At 40.2% G+C, this 21,105-nt stretch overlaps 3 protein-coding genes across 3 annotated transcripts; 2 read left to right on the top strand and 1 right to left on the bottom strand.

Moving 5' to 3' along the window:
- Positions 1 to 310: 310 nt before the first annotated feature.
- On the top strand, positions 311 to 3,637 carry il12bb (interleukin 12B, b). The gene is made up of 8 exons (XM_079566430.1): positions 311 to 397; positions 1,431 to 1,532; positions 1,776 to 1,955; positions 2,199 to 2,304; positions 2,717 to 2,886; positions 3,011 to 3,171; positions 3,258 to 3,376; positions 3,535 to 3,637. The coding sequence occupies exons 1-8, from the start codon at positions 388 to 390 to the stop codon at positions 3,590 to 3,592; spliced, it is 906 nt and encodes a 301-aa protein (XP_079422556.1). The 5' UTR covers positions 311 to 387; the 3' UTR covers positions 3,593 to 3,637.
- Positions 3,638 to 4,495: 858 nt separating this feature from the next.
- Positions 4,496 to 9,404, bottom strand: ublcp1 (ubiquitin-like domain containing CTD phosphatase 1). The gene is made up of 11 exons (XM_079566549.1): positions 9,276 to 9,404; positions 8,737 to 8,903; positions 8,394 to 8,485; positions 8,227 to 8,312; positions 6,543 to 6,658; positions 6,360 to 6,458; positions 6,097 to 6,134; positions 5,921 to 6,019; positions 5,333 to 5,449; positions 5,116 to 5,243; positions 4,496 to 4,975 (listed from the first exon to the last, which is right to left on the bottom strand). Exons 2-11 carry the CDS (start codon positions 8,888 to 8,890, stop codon positions 4,948 to 4,950), a joined length of 957 nt encoding a protein of 318 aa, XP_079422675.1. The 5' UTR covers positions 8,891 to 8,903; positions 9,276 to 9,404; the 3' UTR covers positions 4,496 to 4,947.
- A 399-nt stretch (positions 9,405 to 9,803) lies between these two features.
- LOC306969952 (RING finger protein 145-like) lies at positions 9,804 to 20,889 on the top strand. The gene is made up of 12 exons (XM_079565747.1): positions 9,804 to 9,974; positions 11,166 to 11,391; positions 11,865 to 11,973; positions 13,543 to 13,634; positions 14,091 to 14,326; positions 14,944 to 15,119; positions 15,579 to 15,719; positions 15,869 to 16,051; positions 16,122 to 16,269; positions 16,359 to 16,481; positions 16,558 to 16,791; positions 17,709 to 20,889. Exons 2-12 carry the CDS (start codon positions 11,208 to 11,210, stop codon positions 18,333 to 18,335), a joined length of 2,253 nt encoding a protein of 750 aa, XP_079421873.1. The 5' UTR covers positions 9,804 to 9,974; positions 11,166 to 11,207; the 3' UTR covers positions 18,336 to 20,889.
- Positions 20,890 to 21,105: the final 216 nt, after the last annotated feature.

Raw genomic sequence — 21,105 nt, 5'->3', positions numbered from 1 at the left:
GGTGTATTCATTTCACTGAAGTGTCCGACGTATGTACAGTTCCTCTTCTATTGGGGATTTTTCCTTCTGCCTTCTGCTTTCTCGCGCTTAAATACCAGACCATAAAGGTTCACACAGATAAGGCAACAACAAGCAGCACTGCACACCTTTCAAAGTTGGAAATCAAAGATCAGATAAGGTAAGATTCTTAGCGGCTGCTTTTTTATTTTACATTGTGTCAAGTGAAAACTGTACAGATGAAATGGACAGTACAAGATGAAACAAAAATGAAAGATTGAAGATTGTTTTTGCTTTGTTTTTTTCCAGATGTGTAAACTTGTGTTCCTTGGTCTTTTGGGGATACTTTGCTTCTCCTCAAAAAGTCTATCAGCACGTTTTGACACGCTCATGGACAATGGTAAGTTTATATTTTTGGAACTAGAATTCACAGTAAAGTCTTATAGCCAGCGCAGTACTTGGCACTCTCGCCTCACTCACAGACTGAAGGGCCCAGGCGTGATTCCCTGACCATGTGTAAGGCGTCTCTGTGGGGAGCGCGCAGGTTATCAATAAAACATGTACCCCTGAAAAAGAGATCCTCAATCTCAGTGGGACTCATCCTGGTTAAATGATAACAATTGTAATATACAGAAATGGTACATTCAAAAATCTTGTAATTTTTATGATAATCTGAATTTATATCATGAACAGTAATGCTACTTTAAGATCATTTTACTCCATAATTTTACAAGAAGTAAAAAGCAGTGGCCCAAGTTTACTCTACTACTTTCTTATACTTTAAGAAAATTGAGTGTGAGTGCTGAATAAACGTTTGATTCATTTTTCAGTAGTGACAAAAACCTGAAATCAAAATGTTAAATGTTAATGTTTTCAAAGAAAATACAATAAAAACATAAAAGAACTAAGTAAACAAAACACAAAATATGAATCAAAATGAAGATTTGCCACTTAAAGATTTACTAAAATGGCCGTGTTACTTTTTTTTTACTCAAGCAAGAAACAGATACTTTATTGTCATATTACTCAAGTAGAAGTAAAAAGTATGAAAAAAACTACTAGCATAAGAACAGTTCCTTCAAAAAGTGACTCAAGTGCATGTACTTGAGTAAATGTAACTGAGCACTACCTGCCTCTGATGATCAGTGTTACATAAAACCTGTTAAAAGTGGGGGAAAAAGAGGCTAGATATAAATAGCCTGTAGTAGTTAAACATTTGAACAAAGACCACAGATGTTTGCTTTTAATAACTTACCTTGAGCATTTGTTTGTTGCTTTGATCTACACTGATATAACACATTGCCTGTAGTAAATAACGCTGAGCCAACATCATGCTATGTCCAAGAGGCAGGGTATTCCCCTCCCAGTCCCCACCGCAGAAAAAGCAGAGGAATGAATGAAAACAATATTGAGTTGTTTTGTGTGTGTTACAGTTGTGGTTTTGAGAGTGCGAGACATCGATTATGACCCAGTGACTGTGCCCATCAGCTGTGGAGACGCCTTTCGAGGTCAACCAGTGACTTGGAAGAAAGACGGTAAAACTTTAACTCTATTCTATGTGAAAAAGCATTGTGTTTATTTACAATACTCGGGGTTACAGTTGCTTTTGTTAGTTTTACTTGATTCTGACTAAAAGGATGGAGAACCACTGGTCTAAACCATTTCACAGTATTTTAGGTGAACTTCACAGTACTTCTTTATTGAATTACTTTGTTTCGACTACACCTGAGTTTACTTACTTACAACAGCTTTGTCTCAATGCGCTTAATTGTGCTCAGGAGTCCATAAATCGGAGCTGCAGGGGAACCACATCCAGGTGACGGTGGCGGAGTGGGACGGAGGCAACTACACCTGCCACCTGGGACCAGAGGGGGCGCCGCTTAACTACACACTGGTCATGATCCAACTGGAGCCTGACAACAGGACCGTGATCCTGGAGCAAAGGGGCCACGACCAGGGTGAGAGGGAGTGATCAAACTATGATTCCTATGGCAGTTTTATAGAGCAATAAAGAAAGAAGAAGATACAGAATGATTGGAAAGTCAGAATTTAATGTAAAGCTTATTGTAATAGAATAAAATCTAGCCTATGTTACATTATTTTGAAGGCTATCCAGTTTTGCTAGAAGAGCATACTACACAAAGGTATCTAAACTTGCAGTTATACAAGTACTGATAACGTGAAATATATTTTCATTACAGGTTACATTCACTGTTCGACCCCAAACTACAGAGGCTCGTTTCACTGCAGCTGGAGCCGCTCTGAGGATCGCTCTAACACCGCTGTGCTGCTCGTGAGAGGACAGCGGTGAGAAATCTTTTACAATCTATGAGCCCTACATTGAATCAATCAAATCTTGATTTCTATTGCACATTTAGACCAAAGTGCTGAACACACTAATTCAGGGGAAAACAAAACACATAAACACATAATCACGATCAAATGACCAATGTACATAAAACAATAGCCTCATAAAAATAGGTCAATAACTTAATGCTTAGTTATCTTTTGTGCAACTTTGTACGAGCAGTCTTCTAACCTCAAAGCTATGACTGCCAAGCCATGATTTACAATTACATCATTTAATAGACACCTTTCCTAAATTTCTGAAAAAAAGAAACAACAACAAGAACAACATATCCAAACATGAAGCAAGACGACAGCACAAAATACCTGAATTAGTGCAATATGGCTTTCTCTGATGAATGTTTTCTTGCAGTAATCAGGAGTCTGTCTCGTGCGAGGTGCACCCCGATGGCTCTGGGATGACGTGCGAGGATAGTAACTGTCCGTACAAAGAGGAACAGCACCGGGTCACTCTCGAAGTTTATATGTACAGTGTGTTCCGTCTGGAAGGCTACTCCAAAGCCTTTTACATCAGAGATATAGGTGAGTCACTAAATTACCAGGACAATTATGTACAAAACATTTACACTAGGACAGCGGTCTCACTTACGTTGATTAATTATACCAAAGTCTTACATGTTGTATTACTCTGATGGTGTTGTTGCAGTGACCCCAGCAAGGCTCCCACATCTTCAACTCTCTAAAGGCAATTTGTTCAAATGGAACTATCCCGAGTCCTGGGAGAGGCCCTGTAGTTTCTTCAGTCTTCTCTTCCAGGTCAAAGTGGTGCACAACGGACACACCTGCGACCACCATGAAACCATCCTGGTAAGACTCAAAATCATGAATAATAAGTTAAAGATAAGATAAATGGGAGGAAAAAAAGTATTGACATCTCAAAACATGTTGTGCAGAATGATACCACTTCTAAAACTCAATACGAAGTCTCCACTATATCCAAAAGATATGTGTTCTGTGTGAGGGCTCAGGACAAACACACAGGAGGACCATGGGGACACTGGAACCACTGCATGTAGGTATTTCATAATAATGATGAGGCAAACCAATTGTCACCATTCTCTATCAAACCTCCAGCCCACTTTGCTGGTCTGCATCTTTGAGTGTCCAGGAAACCACTATATAAAACCGAGGCTTTCATGTTTAATTATTTTTCTATTTCCTTCCTTGCAGCGTGAACCGTGAAATCGTACAGTCATCTATGAATCATGACTTCATCTGTGGATTGTAAAAGCATCTGATAACCTTTGTTGCTGCTTCCAAATGTATTTCCCTCTCTAAATGCTCTGAAACGTAGTGTTACTGAATATATCGATGTATGTATATGTACAGTATTTATTTGACCTGTAGGTCTGCCAGTACTTTCTCTACATTAAATATTATATTGATAAACAAAAGAAACTTGCTCTTTTCATATTGAGGTAGAAGCAAATGTTAGATTACTCATAATCACTTTCTCCTATTACATAATAAGACATAGTGGCATATAGACTGTAGACAGTTGATGTATTATTATAAGTAAATTGGTGAGTAGAGGTAGCCCATAGCTGAACGAAGGCGAATGAAAACAATTAAATATTTATCCCTGCATGTTAAAAAACGGACTGTTGATAAATGGGGGGGTGATAGTTTTTAACAACTGCATTGACATTTTATTATCAAGAGGATTAGATCCTTGAGACAAATCTTATTTTCAAGTTCATGTTAACAAAAGAAACCGCAGCGCATGAATGCAAGTTCAAGTTCTCTCGCAATCTACTCTCCCCACTGTTCAGGTCAGACTGATTTATAGACCGAACGTCCTGCCCAACAAAGCTGAAGATCCAAAACATACTTACAAATATCAAAATGGAGCTCACAGATATTATTACAAAAACGGTTTATTAGTCATATTTACATGTAAAGATGTAGTTAAGATAATAACACAAACAGACTAGTTTTATTTTACATCAAATGAACAACCCAATGCTCGGAGCCCTGTAAACAAAACATGAAAAACCCCAAGATATTTGTTTCTAAATTAAAACAAATTTAAATTAGTGCTAGTCGTCATTTTCAGGGCTAAAATATTGAAAATAAGGGAAATGTTCATTTTTTTTTATATTCCTTGCCAAATGCATTTGAGTGTAGAATTAACAGAGGAATAGCAGTAGAAGAGTTACGTTTCTGTGCAGTTACAAATGACAAATAAGTATTGCCTATTAGCCTTTCTTTTTTTTACGTTGAATGCTAATGTTTACTTCATGGGTGCAGCGGAAACAAAATGACCAAACAAAATGCAATTGCCATACTTTGCATTCTGTAAAAGATATAAAGTTTGCAATATGTTTTGAAAATAGGAAACATCTAAAATACTGTCAGATGCATTAAAACGCACCTCGTTCAAGTATGTATCCCGTGGTTGCAGTGGCTTTGAACTTCAGAGGAGAGACAACATGCAAAAATGTATAAAGAGGGAAGCCCATAGAGTCCTGAGCCGGAGAACTGATAGTTGTAGGAGCCGTTTTAGGGGTTTGAAAAATGGGAATAGCCGTGTTTTCTTGTTGGTTTCTGAAGCAGCTTATGGAGTAGAAGTCAGTCTTTATTTCAGTGGTGTTGCTTCTTTGAGAGATATCTGCGAGAAAGAACAGCACAAATAAATAAGCTAAATAGTGTAGCTTCAAGTAGGACCTTGACTAGTTTTACAGTGCGAGACAAACTGCGGTACACTCTTTCCCTGGTTGTGTGCTGGCCCTGAGATCAAACCGGTCTCACCTCTCCCAGTGTTTATGGTTGAGTCCGCAGAAGTCATCCAGTTTGGCGATTTCTTTGAGGTACTGAGCTAGTTTGTACAGCTCCTTGTCCTTCTCTCTGTTCAGGTGGGCCTTCATGAAAGGTCGGATCTAAACAAACACATTTACTGCTTAGTGTTCATTGTGCAGGGAACATAATCACAAAACGACAAATAAACGGTAAAGGTCGAGGCGCTGACCTTTAGTCCATTTTGAGGATTCATGAGGAAGTTGCGTCCGATGTCATCAAACATAATAGTGTTCTTCCTATTGTAAAACTCCTCATACTTCCCCCATATTACACCTAGCGGTTTGACCTGAAGCAGAGAGTGGCAAGAAAAGCAATAAAAAAATATGGCATTTCTAAATCTGGGAGTCTGACTCAATGTCTACATGACTGTCATGATTGTCACCGTGTCCTAAAGTGGCAAGGCCTGTTTTTACTATATGTGAAATGCGCAGTAATGACTCAAAATGGAACAATAACATTGAAAATGTTCACTTTCTCATTCGTTACATGGGTGACAAGAGCTTCTTCTTCTATTCCATTTACTTTCCATCACAGTGGTCTTTAAGGTTTTCCCTGCTGACGGACCCTCTCATCAGTAAACCTTCAAAACAAGTGACCCTGTAGCGTTGTAGAGGTGACATATAGAGATACTCAGATAGACGACAATTCGATCTGGGTAATTTAGACACACTGGGAAACAGGAGTCACTAGTTCGAACTCATGGAAACACAGGAAGTTGATGGGTTCGATCCAGATATTTCAACACTTTTGCACCGACCTCTACCACTCCTCTCTTAGGGGTGTGCACTGTGATCATGGCGGCGCTGTCCAACATAAAGGTGAGCTTGTAGTTTGGGTTGTCCGTCACTCCCAGCTCCTACAAACACAACGTTACTGTATTGTGTTCTCCTTTAACACTGCCACCAGGTTGATATTGATAATTATTTTACTCACTTTCATTTTGGCTTCAATCCACTTCATACTTGTTGCGGCTAAAGTGATTCACAAAGCTTGTTAAGTACCTTATTATACTCCTTACACATGCGTGATACGATACACAAAATAATCAAGAAAACAGAATAATAATAAACCAATACGAAATGTAATTGTTCTTTTGACTAGGCACAAACATATGAGAATCAAGCAATCTCATAATCTTGGCATTGCTATATTTAAGAAATTAATGAACGGTTAATCATCAGTAATACAGCACTTACACCAGATCACGATATCATAGTCCTCGTAAGCAGATGTTAAAAACTCATGGAGATACGGCCTCATGAGCTCCAGTCCCGTTTCTGCACATGACTTGTGATCTGAACAAGAACAATTGGCACCATAAGAGCAACATATGCAAAATGTAGAGAAAATAAAACACTTCATAAGATTATAACACTCACCAAATAGAGTGTAGTCCACATCTAGCACTAAGAGCTTCTTCCCTTCTCTTGGAGGGTTAATCTCCTCCACTTTGTAGTCTTTTACTCTGCGCGCTATTTTGGCCAGGTTCTCCTCTCTAGAGACAGATAGTGGTATTCATTTATATAAAAATGCACATAAATTTCCTCACCATTAGGCTCTTTCATTTGGCTACAGAGAGCAGTAAACCTAATCAGGGTGACATGAATGTCGTGGTATAGCCAGGTGCGGCATTAAGATAAATGAAAGTACAATAAAACTCTGCATTTAAATGTGTCCCAGGTTACAAATAAAGTGTTATGACCCTGCAGTGATGCTTGGTTGCAATTATATTCTCCAGGAATACAATAAACGTCACGTCTTAATTTCAAATGGAGGGAGAGGGCGTATATATCTCTGTGAGTGATTCACTTTTGAAAGAAATATTTAAGCAAAAAATGGGTCATAGAGGCAGCAGTCTCAGCAGAGATGACCAGACTTCCCGATCCACGCACACCTCCTTCAGCTATTCTGGGGGGACATTGAGGTGACACCAGGCCAGCTCAGAGACATAATCCCACAAGCGCAACCTGGGTCCTCCACAAGGCCTCCTAATAGGACATGCTTGGAACACCTCCTGAGGGAGACGGCCAGGAGGCATCCACCTCAGCTGGCTCCTTTCGACTCCGAGCCCCTCCTGGGTAACTGAGCTCCTTACCCGATCTCGAAGGGTGCGCCCAGCCACCCTGCGAAGGAAACTCATTTTGGCCGCTTGTATCTGATCTCGTCTTTCAAATGGCAATAATGACCCATATGTTGAACAAACTACAGGACACTCACACAGACAATCTTTCTCTAAATTTGGAAAAGGACATTGTTATTTGACTTTCTGACAGCATATCCAGCAAATTTCTCTGACCAATATGGTCCTATTGTGGGGAGATACAGATATATTAACCATAAACCTGATAAAACATTGTTTTGACAGTAAAAAGGCAAATTCTTCCATTGAAATCTACCGGTTCTTCCACTCAATAAAAATACTAATAATAAACTATAGGCTCTTTAGAACAGGTGTGGGGAACCTTTTTCACATCAAGGGCCAAATCATTTTTTATAAAGCATTTCAAGGGTCTACATACAACATTGAGGTCGGACGGATAGTATGGAGGATCTGCATGTCTGACTCACGCAATGCGATGGCTGGAATTGTGTATCGTTGTTGAGGCGTCTGATGTCAGCTGGCAGTGATGATGATGATGCTACTCGAAGCTAGTTTTCCAAGTTTGGATCAGTCTTGTGAACGCTACTTGCTGGGCCCAAACACATTCATTTGATCCAAACGCATTTGTTTCGAGGTGTAATGGCGCTGGAGGGTTGCCTCCTTTATCACTGCCAGCCCCTCGCCACATACTAGGCACCCTGGCTTGCCTTTCACTTTGACAAAGAAGAAATCATTTGTCTACTTTTCGTGGAATACACGGCATTCAAGATCCACCTTCCTTTTCTTAGCGGTCGCCAAGATGCAGCACTTGTCAATCAAGTTAATGCCACATGACACGTCGCGTAAAATCACATGACCCTTATCCACCTGAGACCTGAGGTTGCCCGCCCCTGCTTTAGTCACGGAATCCAACCTATTGATTAAGTTTGAGCAATGCACTTGCGATCTTTACAATTTCTGACCTGTTCTCCACTTCAATCACTTCCTCTTCAATGTCAAAATCATTCACCACATCGTCATTTTCCGGTGGAGGGGCAAGAACCTCTTCCTATAAAAGACCATACAACAGAGTTGCTGTATTTATGTTCTAACATTTACGGTGTTAATTCTAGCACCTGTGTTTACTTACCAGGCTCTCCTCTCTGGTGCCCATCATCATGATTTTTGTGTTTGGTTTCAATTTTAAAGAACCCAATTTCACCTCATCTTCTGCAGGTTTACCTGAGAAAATGGCATAAGGAAGAAAGAGGAGTCTTTTGGGGGTCTGTACATTGTAAAAGATTGAGAACATAATTTCTCGGTCACAGCATAAATCTGCATAAAAGAGGCTTCAGACATTCATACACCATGTAATAGGTTGTAATAAAAATGATGAGAAAAATAATAGCCAATATTTAAATCGCAAAACAATCTAAGCAAACAAATGAGATACATTCAGAAAAATGTGATTACTGTAGCAATAGTGTTGTCACCTTTGACTTTGAGTCCCAGTAGTTTCTGTCTCTCTGGCAGCACTCCTGTCAGGGTTTTGATGGACTGTTTCAAGTCCAGCACCGTGTCCTCTTCAGACAGAGAGCTGATGGAGTACTCCTGACCTCCCCACTTTATGATCACGGACACAGACATAGCCACACGGGATCTTCAGCACATAAAAACATTGTCAGTTGCAGAAGGAAGAGACACAACGAGGAAGAGACACCTGCCTACGTCAAAATACTGTATCTGCAAACAAACTTTGTAAAACACACAAATAGTTAAACAAAGGGATTTGGGATTTTTTAATGCCAGACAATATTTGTTCTATAATTCAATTTGCCAAAGAGCATGGCACAAAATAGCGTCTGACATGCAAAGAGTTGACACCGCTATAGTGTTGTTCATTTGTCTTCACTTTAGAATCCATAATGTTTATGTTTTTAGCATTGCAAGGCTAACGACGTTTAAAAAGAAAACACTATAAGCTAAAGAGCCTACGGTAGCCAATAAAGTGACATAGTTTCACAGTCCTTACCGTGTACAGGTACCACACTGCGTGTAGTAGTCAAACAGCGTAGTTTATTAGGTATTTAGAATAAAGGATTGAAGTTTTTTTGGTCACTTCATTCATCGGGGTACATCTTCCTATCGTCCTGAATAGCGCCGGAAGTGACGTAGAACAAAGCTCTGTTACCATGGGGACGAAAGTACTCTCCAAAATTTTTCACAATTTAATTTTATTGCTGAATATTTGTCTAGATTTGAGTGATTTAACAACAATAACACCGCCATTGCGAATTTATATAGTAAATAATTCGACCGATATGAATGAAGGTCTGTACAATATGAGCGAAGCTTATTACTTTCCCTTATTTAATGAACACTATTTACTTTGTAAAATGTAGCAAAAAAATAATGCAGAACGGCATTATTTGACCATATTTTTCTTTTGCTTTCTCATTCAATGGCATGATCAGGCCACTAAATGGCGCCAAATCACACGGTTGGGGGTTTGAGTGAGTGAGTTTGAAGTAATGCGCATGCTCAGTACATCACATAGCAGTGGTGGGCTAATGGCTGCTGCTGAGATGAGCGGATGGGCCGCATCCTTTGAGTCTGAGGCGCTGCCTTATAAAGGACAATTAACTCGGGCGACGCCGAGTTAAAATGTTTTTTGTCCAAGCGAAGGAGCACCACAGAACCAAGCATCTATTGCGAATATCATCCTTAAAATGTAAGTTCTTTTTATTTACTACTTCTTGCTGTGTGCCTTGGCTAGCTTGATTGGAATTTCTGCTTGTCGATATGCCAGCTGTCCAGTGCCAAACATGATCGTGTTGATAGGGAGTTGCTCTGCAAAGTGGAGTTATAGGCTTGCTGCATACTTGCATATGAATAGAATCAGTAGCTAGTTGAACATTTTTGTATCATGTGCTCTCTTGTTGATTCTAGTTGAGCGTAGCTAATGTTAGCTCGAGTTATTGGCTCCGTGCCTGTGTGCTCTATGCAGCTCACATCCACACGGCACGTACTCTGTCATAGCTGTGTTATTCACCTGCCTTTTAAATGCGTTTCACCCAACATGGTGATAATCAACAGAACGATCGTTTAGGAGATTTTTTACACGAACTGCTAGTTTGTGTGATAGTTAAACACTCTGTGGTGAAGGCGAAGGCAGTTGAGTTTTTTTGCAGACAGACTAAGAGGTTACTTGAGTTCATGAGCGTCTCGATTGATGCTGCGCTCACCCATTGTGGTATATTGCAAGTTCAACTAGAAATGCGGATGTTTGTCTCCCATACGATTTAATTCCAAACCTGTAACCTGCATGGGTTTTAAATATGGCACTAGGCCATGGGTTATATAATCTGCAATTCAGTGTTGTGATCTCTGTTTGGCCCGATATAGTCTTAAGTTCAGTTATGTAATGCCAGGATGCTGTCCCATTCAGTGGCGCGTTCAAGTCTAAGGTGAAATGAGAATTCAGATCTCTTATACTGTAGCTACCATGAGCCACCACTCGTCTAATGACCCTGTAGACTTCACTGAACTACTTTAAAAGCAGAAAGAAAAATATCTTCTACAAACGGAAAGCTCAAACTCGGGGTGCAGGTGTTGTTGCACCTGGATGGAAATATCAGATCAGCACTACTTTCTTCTACTTTGTTTACCGGAAGCTGCACAGAAAGGAAGGCACACATAGATTATACATGACGCAAATGTAGATTTTGGGTTAAGTGACAGTCCTCTTGTCTATGCAAATATTTACGAAGTAGTTGAGAGAGTTTGTGTTTGATTGCCTTCTGGTATATTGCCAAATCCTTACTACTTATATCAAAGACTTGAGCTTGTGTTTTTGAGACTGTGTTGAGACTGTGTTTTTATTTCATTTTTCCCTCTGTGTTTGTACTGTTTGACTGTGCAGAGTGAGTGGTGGTGGTCAGTTCGGCCTGCCTAAAGTAGGAGCATGGCGCTGAAGGAGCGGGTGGAGTCTGTTCTCAATGTGGGGCTACGTGTGCCCAGCATCATGTTGCTGGACGTCCTATACCGGTGGGACGTCAGCTCTTTCTTCCAGAAGGTGCAGAGATCCAGCCTCTCCAATAACCCCCTGTTTCAGTACAAGTACCTGGCCCTGTACCTGCACTATGTAGGTCAGTACCGACACACACACGCACACACTGTAGAAGGAACGTTACAGTTAGTGTATCAGACGTATCTCTTTATCACAGACTTGTGTTTCAACTGTCTCGCTGCTATCAGTGAAAGTGTGATGTAGAAGCTTCTATACTGGAGCAGTTATATAGTGAACCATGGGCATTTTGAAAGTATGTAAACAAACAGTAACAATGGTGTAATACTTTTTTGTTTCGGATTTCGTGATGACATGATAGCCATATCCATTAGTGTTGTTTTTTTTGGCCTGAGCTTCAGTATTTTTATAATAGAGAAAGTGTAGTGATTATTTCAGGTCTCATTTTGTGCTTGGCTGCAGTTGGTAATGACTCAACTGGAAAATGCCGTTGAACAGTGAGAACCCTGAAAGCAACAACCAAACTGTTCGTTATATTTCCTGATACTTCTTTCCCACATGTTCCAGTCGTAACTTTATCTGTGTGTTTTGTAGGTTACATTCTGAGCCTGGTGCTGCTCACTCTGCCTCGGCAGCACCTGGTTAAACTGTACTTGTACGTCCTCACAGCGATGCTCCTGTTCGCTGGACACCAAGTGTCGAGGTACAGTCATTTAAAATGGGTTTATGGATTTTGTGTCATATCATTCATATCACACAGTTTTCAACTCCTGATATTCACGAGTACCTGAACCAATTCACCGCATCAACGCATCAATTTACCACTCGCAACGAGTTTTTAAAGCAACATGAATGGCTGTGTAGAACCGAAAGGAGCTGTAATTATGTAATTATATCCGTGAATAACATTATAATGTCCAATACAATTTTGTGAGGAAAACAAAAAACAAAAAATAAATAATAAATATATATAGAATTAAATCATATATAATTACTGAGATCACTAACATAATTATATATAATTTAATTCCTATTTTTATTTTTTATTTTTATTGTACATGAAAAACAGGACAAAAACAAGACAACAGAGTTGAAGGAAAGGGACGTGCATACATTAATGGGTGGGGTGACCACAAAAGACAATAAGAATGGATTTGGAAGAATTTGCTTTTGTATATTTTGTTTTGTTTTTCCATGAAGTTGTGTGTGTGTTTTGTGGGCGAGTGTCCATTTCAACAATATTGATTATGGGAAGTGCCATGGTGGATGACAGAGGCTGGTGTTTAAGAAAAGAAAAGAAATAAATAGATAAATAAAAATAAATAGATAAAATAAAGTGTATGGCCACTCCCATGGCCAACGGCAATGTTCTATTGAACAACCTTTTTCCTCCAACCAGACTCCGCAAGGGGAAGGGAGAGGGGTGGTGGGGGAGTGGTAGGGTGAACATGTGCTTTTGTTTTAGTCGCATTAAAGCAATTATGGCTGATGGAGTGCAGACCCGTGCCACAGCGGCTGTTACCGGACACGGACAATGTTTAACTCAAGCACAATGGAGCTTATAAAAGTCAATGCTAAAGGAAGAACACAAGGCAGTGCCATGTAAACGAGGAAAGAATATGAGGCTGCTGGAGGAGAGCAGCGATCAGTGCTGCTTGTAATAAACCATGCCTCAGTCGACCTCTTTTTTTATATATATATAGCCTAAGTGACTCCCTCTCGTCATGGTGCAGACAAATAGCGCAACAGCCAGATGACGCCTGTCTAACGATGCGTTTGGAGCAGGGCTGTGCTCGCGCCAGGCGGAAGATGTGTTTCATATGTTTTCAGGCAATAACAAAAAATGAACATACCAGTAACTGGGATAATAAAAGATGGGATCACAATACTTTGTGCTGCAATACCAAGTGTCGATACTTTATCAAGCAAATCGCAAAACTTTCAATACTTGTGTTTGGAGACATTTTTATCATCACACACACAGCACTTTGTTACATTTTGTGTTATTGCACTTTTCAATCTTCGTGCTTCAATAAATGTCAAATGGCATTTGGTTTATAAACTTTAAACACACAACTTTTTACACATTTTAAGGTAAACATGTTGCTTATCATAATACGTATTGTGATACGTATCAGATCGTGACAAAAGTGGACCGTCCCAGCTCTAGTAACTAGTCTGTACTTCTCATGGGATAATTTATGCACCAATATTTTACTATGCGTGTGTGTAAAAGAAAAGTAATTTGATCATCTTGACCTTTCTTTGTCAGGGATTACGTCCGCAGTGAACTAGATTCAGGCTACGAAGGACCGGTCTACCTGGAACCTCTGTCCATGAACAGATTCACCACTGCACTCATAGGTATAACATTACTACTTCAATAAGCATGTACCTTTTCATAAGTACCTGGTGGAGTTCATGCAAAAACAATATACAAGTCTATCATCTGAGAAAACTGAGTTTTAGAAAGTAAGTGGAGACGCAAGCTGCTCAGGCCTCAATACTGATTTGGAAATAGATCCTTCTCACTTCAGACCTGTGTTCTTTCTCTCTTTCTTAAGAGAGATACCATAGGACAATGCAAGTGCATTATTCTAGCAGTGTATTGCAATATTAAGCTACTGAGCATTGTCTGAGGCATGAAAACATTGCGAGTGTGAATATGTTGCATGATCCATTTCATTTTTATTAAATATTAATTTGCATGTAAACCTTTTACTGCATGCCACACACAATAGTTTGAATCTCACACCTGTGCTTTGTGTACTCACAAGCTGTAAACCGGTTGTTAACATGACGTTTGCTTCTGCCCCTCAGCTCAGTTGGTGGTGTGCACGCTCTGCTCCTGTGTGATGCAGACCAAGAGGATTTGGCTATTTTCTGCTCATCTGCTCCCTCTTGTGGCCAGACTGTGTCTTGTGCCGCTGGAGACCATTGTATTCATCAATAAGTTTTCTATGATCTTCACCGGTCTGGAGGTTATTTACTTCTTGGCCTCTAACCTGCTGGTACCATACAATCTTGCCAAAACTGCCTACCGTGAGCTGGCTCAGGTAAATGGTTTGTCTTAAATATCATATATTATGCTTTATTCAGGCTTTTAATCTACTTTGATACACTTTAGTTAGGGTTGGGTGAAATAAAATCTCGATTTTTTTTTCTCAGTTTAGTCGATTAAGATTTTAATCGATTTTATTGGAAGTAAACTTAAAAGGTCTCTTGATCTTTCATAATGAAAAAAACTGCTCAGTCCTGCTCATTTATATTAAGGTTTATATATAGCCTAGAAATAGGCCCATTTAAAATTATTATTATTATTGTCATTATCATTATCATTATTAACTATTTCTGTTTTGAATATTCCTTGTGTGCTCTCAAAAGTAAAAATTCTCATCCCCTTGAGCTCGGCTTTGATTGACAGCCGTCTCCGTGGAGACTCAAGGGGAAAGGGGCGGAGTTATATGTTGCACCTCAGCCATGCTTGTCTCTCCGCACTAGTGGGATATTGGCAGGGCTCAAAGGATCAGACCCGGGGAAACTTTGTTTTAGCGGAGAACTCGCAGGAATGAAACAAAGGACCTCGTTTGATGAGGATATAACATAGATTGTGTGTAATATATTTTGGTATGTTTAGGTTTTGATACATATAGTAATTCCCTGCTCTCTGCAGGTGGTGGAGGTATACGGCCTGCTGGCTCTGGGCATGTCTCTGTGGAACCAGCTGGTGCTGCCTGTTCTCTTCATGTGCTTTTGGCTCGTACTCTTCGCTCTGCAAATCTATTCCTACTTCAGCACCCGCGACAAGCCCACCTCCAGGGAGAGACTGCTCTTCCTGTTTCTCACCAGGTCAATACTTCTATCGGTATTCAAAGGCAGGGAGGGAGATTGACGCTAACCACAAACTAGATGTTTTCTTTGGCTTGTATTTACTTACACCTTTGGCCTGTAGTTTTATGCATAATGTCCTTAACTTGATTTAAAAGTCTCAAATACCTACTATTCTGCTTAAGCGTTCTGTCCATTTAGTGAAGAATTACAAAAACAAGTGATATTAACCTATTCTATGATACACTGTCTATGTCTTGAAAGGGTAAATTATGAGCAGAAAAAAAGTGTCTAATACCATTTGAATAACACCTCCTACAATGGTCAGTGCACATAAAAGCCATACTGTCAATCCCTGGTTAGAAGCTAGCATATTGAATTGGACAGTGCAATTCAAATCAATAGGAATGATTTCACATAGAGGTCTCTCGTCTTAGTTGTGTTTTAACCTAACATTTGTCTCTTGATTTTTTCCTCCAGTGTTGCAGAATGTTGTAGCACACCATACTCCCTACTCGGGCTGGTCTTCACCGTGTCCTTCATTGCTTTGGGAGTTTTAACGCTCTGCAAGTTCTACCTGCAAGGATACAGGGCCTTTATGAACGACAACACCATGCACCGGTTAGAATCAACAAAATCTCTTAACATTGCCTCAGGTTTACTCAGCTTAAGAGTCCAAGTAGACGGACTCTTCTCACTTCAGATACTGCGCAAATGCCATAAGGTTTTTAAAAAGGTTTATATAGTTAATAAACCTTTCTTGTTCATAGGGGAATGACTGAGGGCATCACGCTCCTGATCCTGGCTGTTCAGACTGGCCTCATTGAGCTGCAGGTGATCCATCGAGCCTTCCTCCTCTCCATCATTCTCTTCATAGTTGTGGCCTCCATTCTACAATCCATGCTGGAAATAGCAGACCCCATTGTCCTGGCCCTGGGTGCATCAAGAGACAAGTAAGAGCGCATATTCAATCTTGTTTCAGTTGGAAAATATGATGACCATAAAATGCCGTCTGTGTTGCAGGAGTCTGTGGAAGCACTTCCGAGCGGTGTCCCTGTGCCTCTTCCTGCTCATCTTCCCGGCCTACATGGCCTATATGATCTGTCAGTTCTTCCACATGGACTTCTGGCTCCTCATCATCATTTCCTCCTCCATCCTCACCTCACTGCAGGTAGCATACGCTGACACAACTTAAACTGGATAGATGTTTTTTTATTTTTTTATGTCTTTTCTTTGACTAATTGCTGTTCTGTGCTGCAGGTGCTGGGGACTCTGCTGATCTATGTGCTGTTTATGGTGGAGGAGTTCCGTAAAGCTCCAGTTGAAAACATGGATGAGGTCATATACTGCGTCAATGGCACCTACCGACTGCTGGAGTTCCTGGTTAGGCCTTAACTCTTCATGCCTAAAATGTTGAAGTGACCATTGTCTAAAAGTTGTCTTCTTTTCGTTGTGTTAGGTTGCTGTGTGCGTGGTGTGCTATGGCGTTTCCGAGACAGTTTTCGGGGAGTGGAGCGTGATGGGCAGCACCATCATCTTGGTGCACTCGTATTACAACGTGTGGCTGAGGGCACAACTGGGCTGGCAGAGCTTTCTACTCCGAAGAGATGCAGTCAACAAGATCAAGAGCCTCCCCACGGCCAGCAGCACTCAGCTGGAGCAGTACAACGACATCTGCGCTATCTGCTATCAGGTATCCTCACCTATTGATCTATATGCACACTTTCAAATGCTTTTATACAACCTGTGTTTTTGAAGCGTACGTCACACTGTCAAATTATTGTGGCAATAAATAATATTATCAAGGGAGGGGAGTTGCATATCTTCAAATCTTGTAAGTGCTAAACCTAATGATGATACACTATGGGCCTCTCCTGGTGTAGAAAACCTGTATGGATGCATTCCTCATAATGAGGCTTTAGAATCAGCAGCCTATTACCTATCCAAGAGGGAGTCAGCTGCAACTACATGAAATATGAATCAAGTTTTTACCTTCCACAAGCTGGCACTGCCAAGGGAACAGCGCCAGTGCCATCTGTGGCTCGACTGGTCATAGAAAGACGGGAAGAGGATGTTCTATTTAGCACAGAGAGGAATATACACTATTCAAAGATCAAACTTCACAAACGATACACTGATGATATCCTCTTATTTTGGCAGGGAACAGACGGTGAATTAAAGGACTTTGTTACATATATAAATAACAGCTCTGATTATCTTCAATTTACCTGTGATTATAGCACTTCTCAAATTAGCTATTCGAATCTGAATATCAAGAAAGATGAAAGTGGAAGCATCCACATATCAATCTATAAAAGAAATGGAACGTAACTCATTACTTCGTGCAACCACCAAACATTCTATATATCTCCAATTTTTGAGACTCAAACGTAACTGTTCCAGTCATGATGACTTCAAGAGCTTTGGGTGACTTGTGTCATGTGAAAAGTGCTGTACAAATAAACTTCCGTTACATATTGAGTTTTGCCCATTAACGTTTAGGCTTAACTGCTGCCGTGGGTGTAAAGTCTTCAGAGACTGTTCAGAGGCTAATATTATGAGCGCAGTAAAACATGCCTAATAGACTTGCATTATATTGTGTGTTTGCAGGAGATGAACAGTGCAGTGATCACTCCGTGCAGTCACTTCTTCCACGCTGGCTGTCTGAAGAAGTGGCTTTATGTTCAGGAGACTTGTCCTCTCTGTCACTCACAACTCAAGTGCCCAACACCCGCCGCGACTGCACCCAACCAGGATGGTCTCGCTGCTGCTGACCCCAACCCTGCTGGACAGGACCAGGGAGCAGCTGAACAGGACCAGGGAGCAGCTGAACAGGACCAGGGAGCAGCTGAACAGGACCAGGGGGCAGTTGAACCCAAGGAAGAGGATTGTACCTCTGCAGAAAATGAACAGAAAGAGGAAGAGAAGGAAGTGGAGGCAGATACTGGTTATGATTCTTCAAAAACTGAGTCCACGGATTCCCCAAATTTCAACATTTCATCTCCGTCTACCTCCCATTCTGAGCCTCCTTCACAACCAGATATATTAAACAAGCAGGACTCTTCTTCAGCCTCTCCCTCTGTTTCTCGTAGTTCCTCTTCAGAGCTAACGGCTAATGCTACAGCAAGTGTGACCAGCTCTGAATTTGAGCTTTCCCCAAACACTGGTTTATCATCACAGCCCAGCCCACCTGAGTGTCCCAAAGAGGAAGTGGAGGCAGAAGAAAACTACCACTGAGCCACATTATTTCATCTTATTCAAAATCCTCAATCTATTTTTCAACTCCCTATCCAAGCATTGTGTTGTAAAGTTTGGATAATAGATCCATTGGCTCAAGCATTTCAGGTGCGCCTAGATTTTTTTTATTTTCCAAAAAGTGCATCTGGATTTTTGTATCTAGATTTTCAAGAAGGTCTTCATTTTGCATCGTCCAGGAAATGTGAAATCCTAAATGGAACTAAAGTTTGATTTCTCCCATCAAAGCTTTTTAATCAGTTTACAATTCATCCTTCCTATTTAATTCTAAACATTTCATGCTTCAAGCTTCGTTCAAATCCTTGAATTTATCTTCACAGCTTTTCTGTCACTGCTGCTCTATGTTTTATAGTGTACAGATTCCTCTGCAGCATGTGCCATGATTTGAAATAGTTTTGGAGACTATCAATAAGTTATTATAGATTAATTTCAAATGGTTCAAATGGTCTTGACATTTCATAAACTCTGTTATTTTGTTTTTAGAGCGATATCACGAGATTCTCGTTGCCATCTCATGACCTACAACCTGGTGCTAAGCTTTTATTTTAGTTTAGAGATGCAGTGTGTTCAATTGAAAAAGTATGGTAGTTTTCAATATATCAAAACAATATGATTTCTCTTTGAATACTACAAAATAGATATTTAAACGGTTTACAAGTACAGACCTGGACTATGACTATGTAAAGCTCCTCTGCTCAGAACTTTCCTGGCGTAGATTTGATAGAAGAGCGAACACACTGCACCTTTAACCCCTTATATGGCAAACTTGTATCATTTTACTCATTGCTCAAATCTACCTTGTTTGGCTGGTCCCAACAAAACACATTGTCATGGCCAAATGTTAGCATGTCACTGTTACACTGCTTAGTTGTTCTGAGGTACTCATTCACAGCTTAGATACAAAGATCCTTCGCGCTTGTACAAACGTGAGGGCATTGCTTCTTTAATCACTTAACTATGCCCTGCTTATGAATCAACAATGTGTCCCTTTTTCACTTGAATTGACATTGTCATTACCAGCTAATTTGATATTATATAGACACACTCCAGCATAATGTGTGTTGGATGACAACGAAATGTGGTCTTTGAAGTGTCTCAAATATACTCGATGTATAGCTCGATGCACGCTTGTATACAGAGCTTGCACGCTGCCACTATGCCCTTTATATTCTCTCTATGTTAAGCTATGCTACCCTTGCTACTGTTTGTTTTTGCCACTTTTTTAGATGTTTGGATCGCATTTGCACTAATGTTCTTTCTACTAGCAACGCTCCAAAGTCGTGGCTCTCCTTTTAAGCCCAATACTTGTGTGTTATGTATAACGCATTCACGTTGCTTTGTACGAATCATGATTATCTCGTGTCGATTGGGGCTGGGGTTCTCCAGAGCTTTTCTACATTTTGAAATAGCTCTGGAAAAATCAAGGCCATTTTTTTTTTCTTTTTTTTTTTTTTTTTGAGACCAGACAGTGTTACTGCTTCGCCTGTCGATATGAAGCGCTGTTAAGCTGAAGTGATCGCTCCAGTGCCCTCTACTGGTAGGAGTGGGATCAGCAAGGCGCCGAGTGATGGGATTTAGCACAAGTCAACAGTATTATCTACTCTACGACTATTGATACGGTCTTATTGCGATGAATGGCAACTCCTGACATGCGCTGGACATGGGGCTAAGAATGAATACATGTCAAATGTAGGATGGGGCCTGCCCAGCGCTGTGCACATCTATTTTTGTGTTTTCTTTTGTTTCTTTTTTAAAGCTGAAATGTAGAGGTCAATGTATTTTGCACATGTTTATCAAAGAGGTGACTATACAGCGTAATTCTTGAATAACTCTTATGTTATTTTTTTGTGCTACGTTCTTCAGTCCTAGTTTGTAAACTGTGTACTTAAAATGGTCCGACGAATTTGACTCGTAATTGCCGTGTTTCACTAGGGCACTTGTAATTTGACCTGAAACAGTAAAAAGAAGAAAGTCAAAACAAATTACCGCTTTGGGGTGCAAGCCTTACAGCTCCACAAAGGTGATTTTGTAATGAACTTACTAGAAATTGTCGTACTAAAACGGTTGCTTAACTCGTAAAGGTTTATTCTCTTAACTTTTGTCCATTTTGTAATTTGCATCATACTTTTTTATTGTCAAATAATTTAAACCTCATCAGTCTGCAGCAAAAATATCCAATGTTGGTACTTGGTAGAATAACTGTCACACAAGTAATATGGAAACTGTGGAGATACAATTGGGCTCAAAACAGTGAAACTCTCAGCATTGTGGCATCTCTTAATACGTACAGACAGCAGCATCAGTAAACAGTATTATTTAATAAAAATCCGCCATTGTTATTTGTAATTTAAAGCCAAACAATGTGATTGCCAAAGATTAGGCATTGTATACCAGTAGTATCAACTACTTCAAAGCTTGAGTGCCAACCAAATAGTAGTATTTTGGCACGTGTTACTGATAAATCCTCAAGCTATCTTCAAAAGACTTTGCCACAATATTTACCTTTAAAAGAGAGAGACGAGCTCAATGTCAAATCTGGTCAGACTATCAGTTACAACATCTCATCTCTGAATTTCCTTGTAAAACCAGTTCAGAAAACGGTTAGAAAAATATTTTGCTTAACTTTTTGCAGTAGACTTCCGCCTGCTGTGTGATACCGTTGTTTCTGGCAGACCACTCTCTCTCTCCCTCAAACTTGGCTCCTCTGTTGGATGCTCCCTACAGATTTTGTTGATCAAAGCATTGGTTACTG

Source organism: Gobius niger (assembly GCF_951799975.1).
Source record: "Gobius niger genome assembly, chromosome: 11".
NCBI classification, from domain to species: Eukaryota; Metazoa; Chordata; class Actinopteri; order Gobiiformes; family Gobiidae; genus Gobius; species Gobius niger.
Note: the sequence above shows the minus strand (reverse complement) of the source record. Positions and strands in the feature narration are given on the sequence as shown.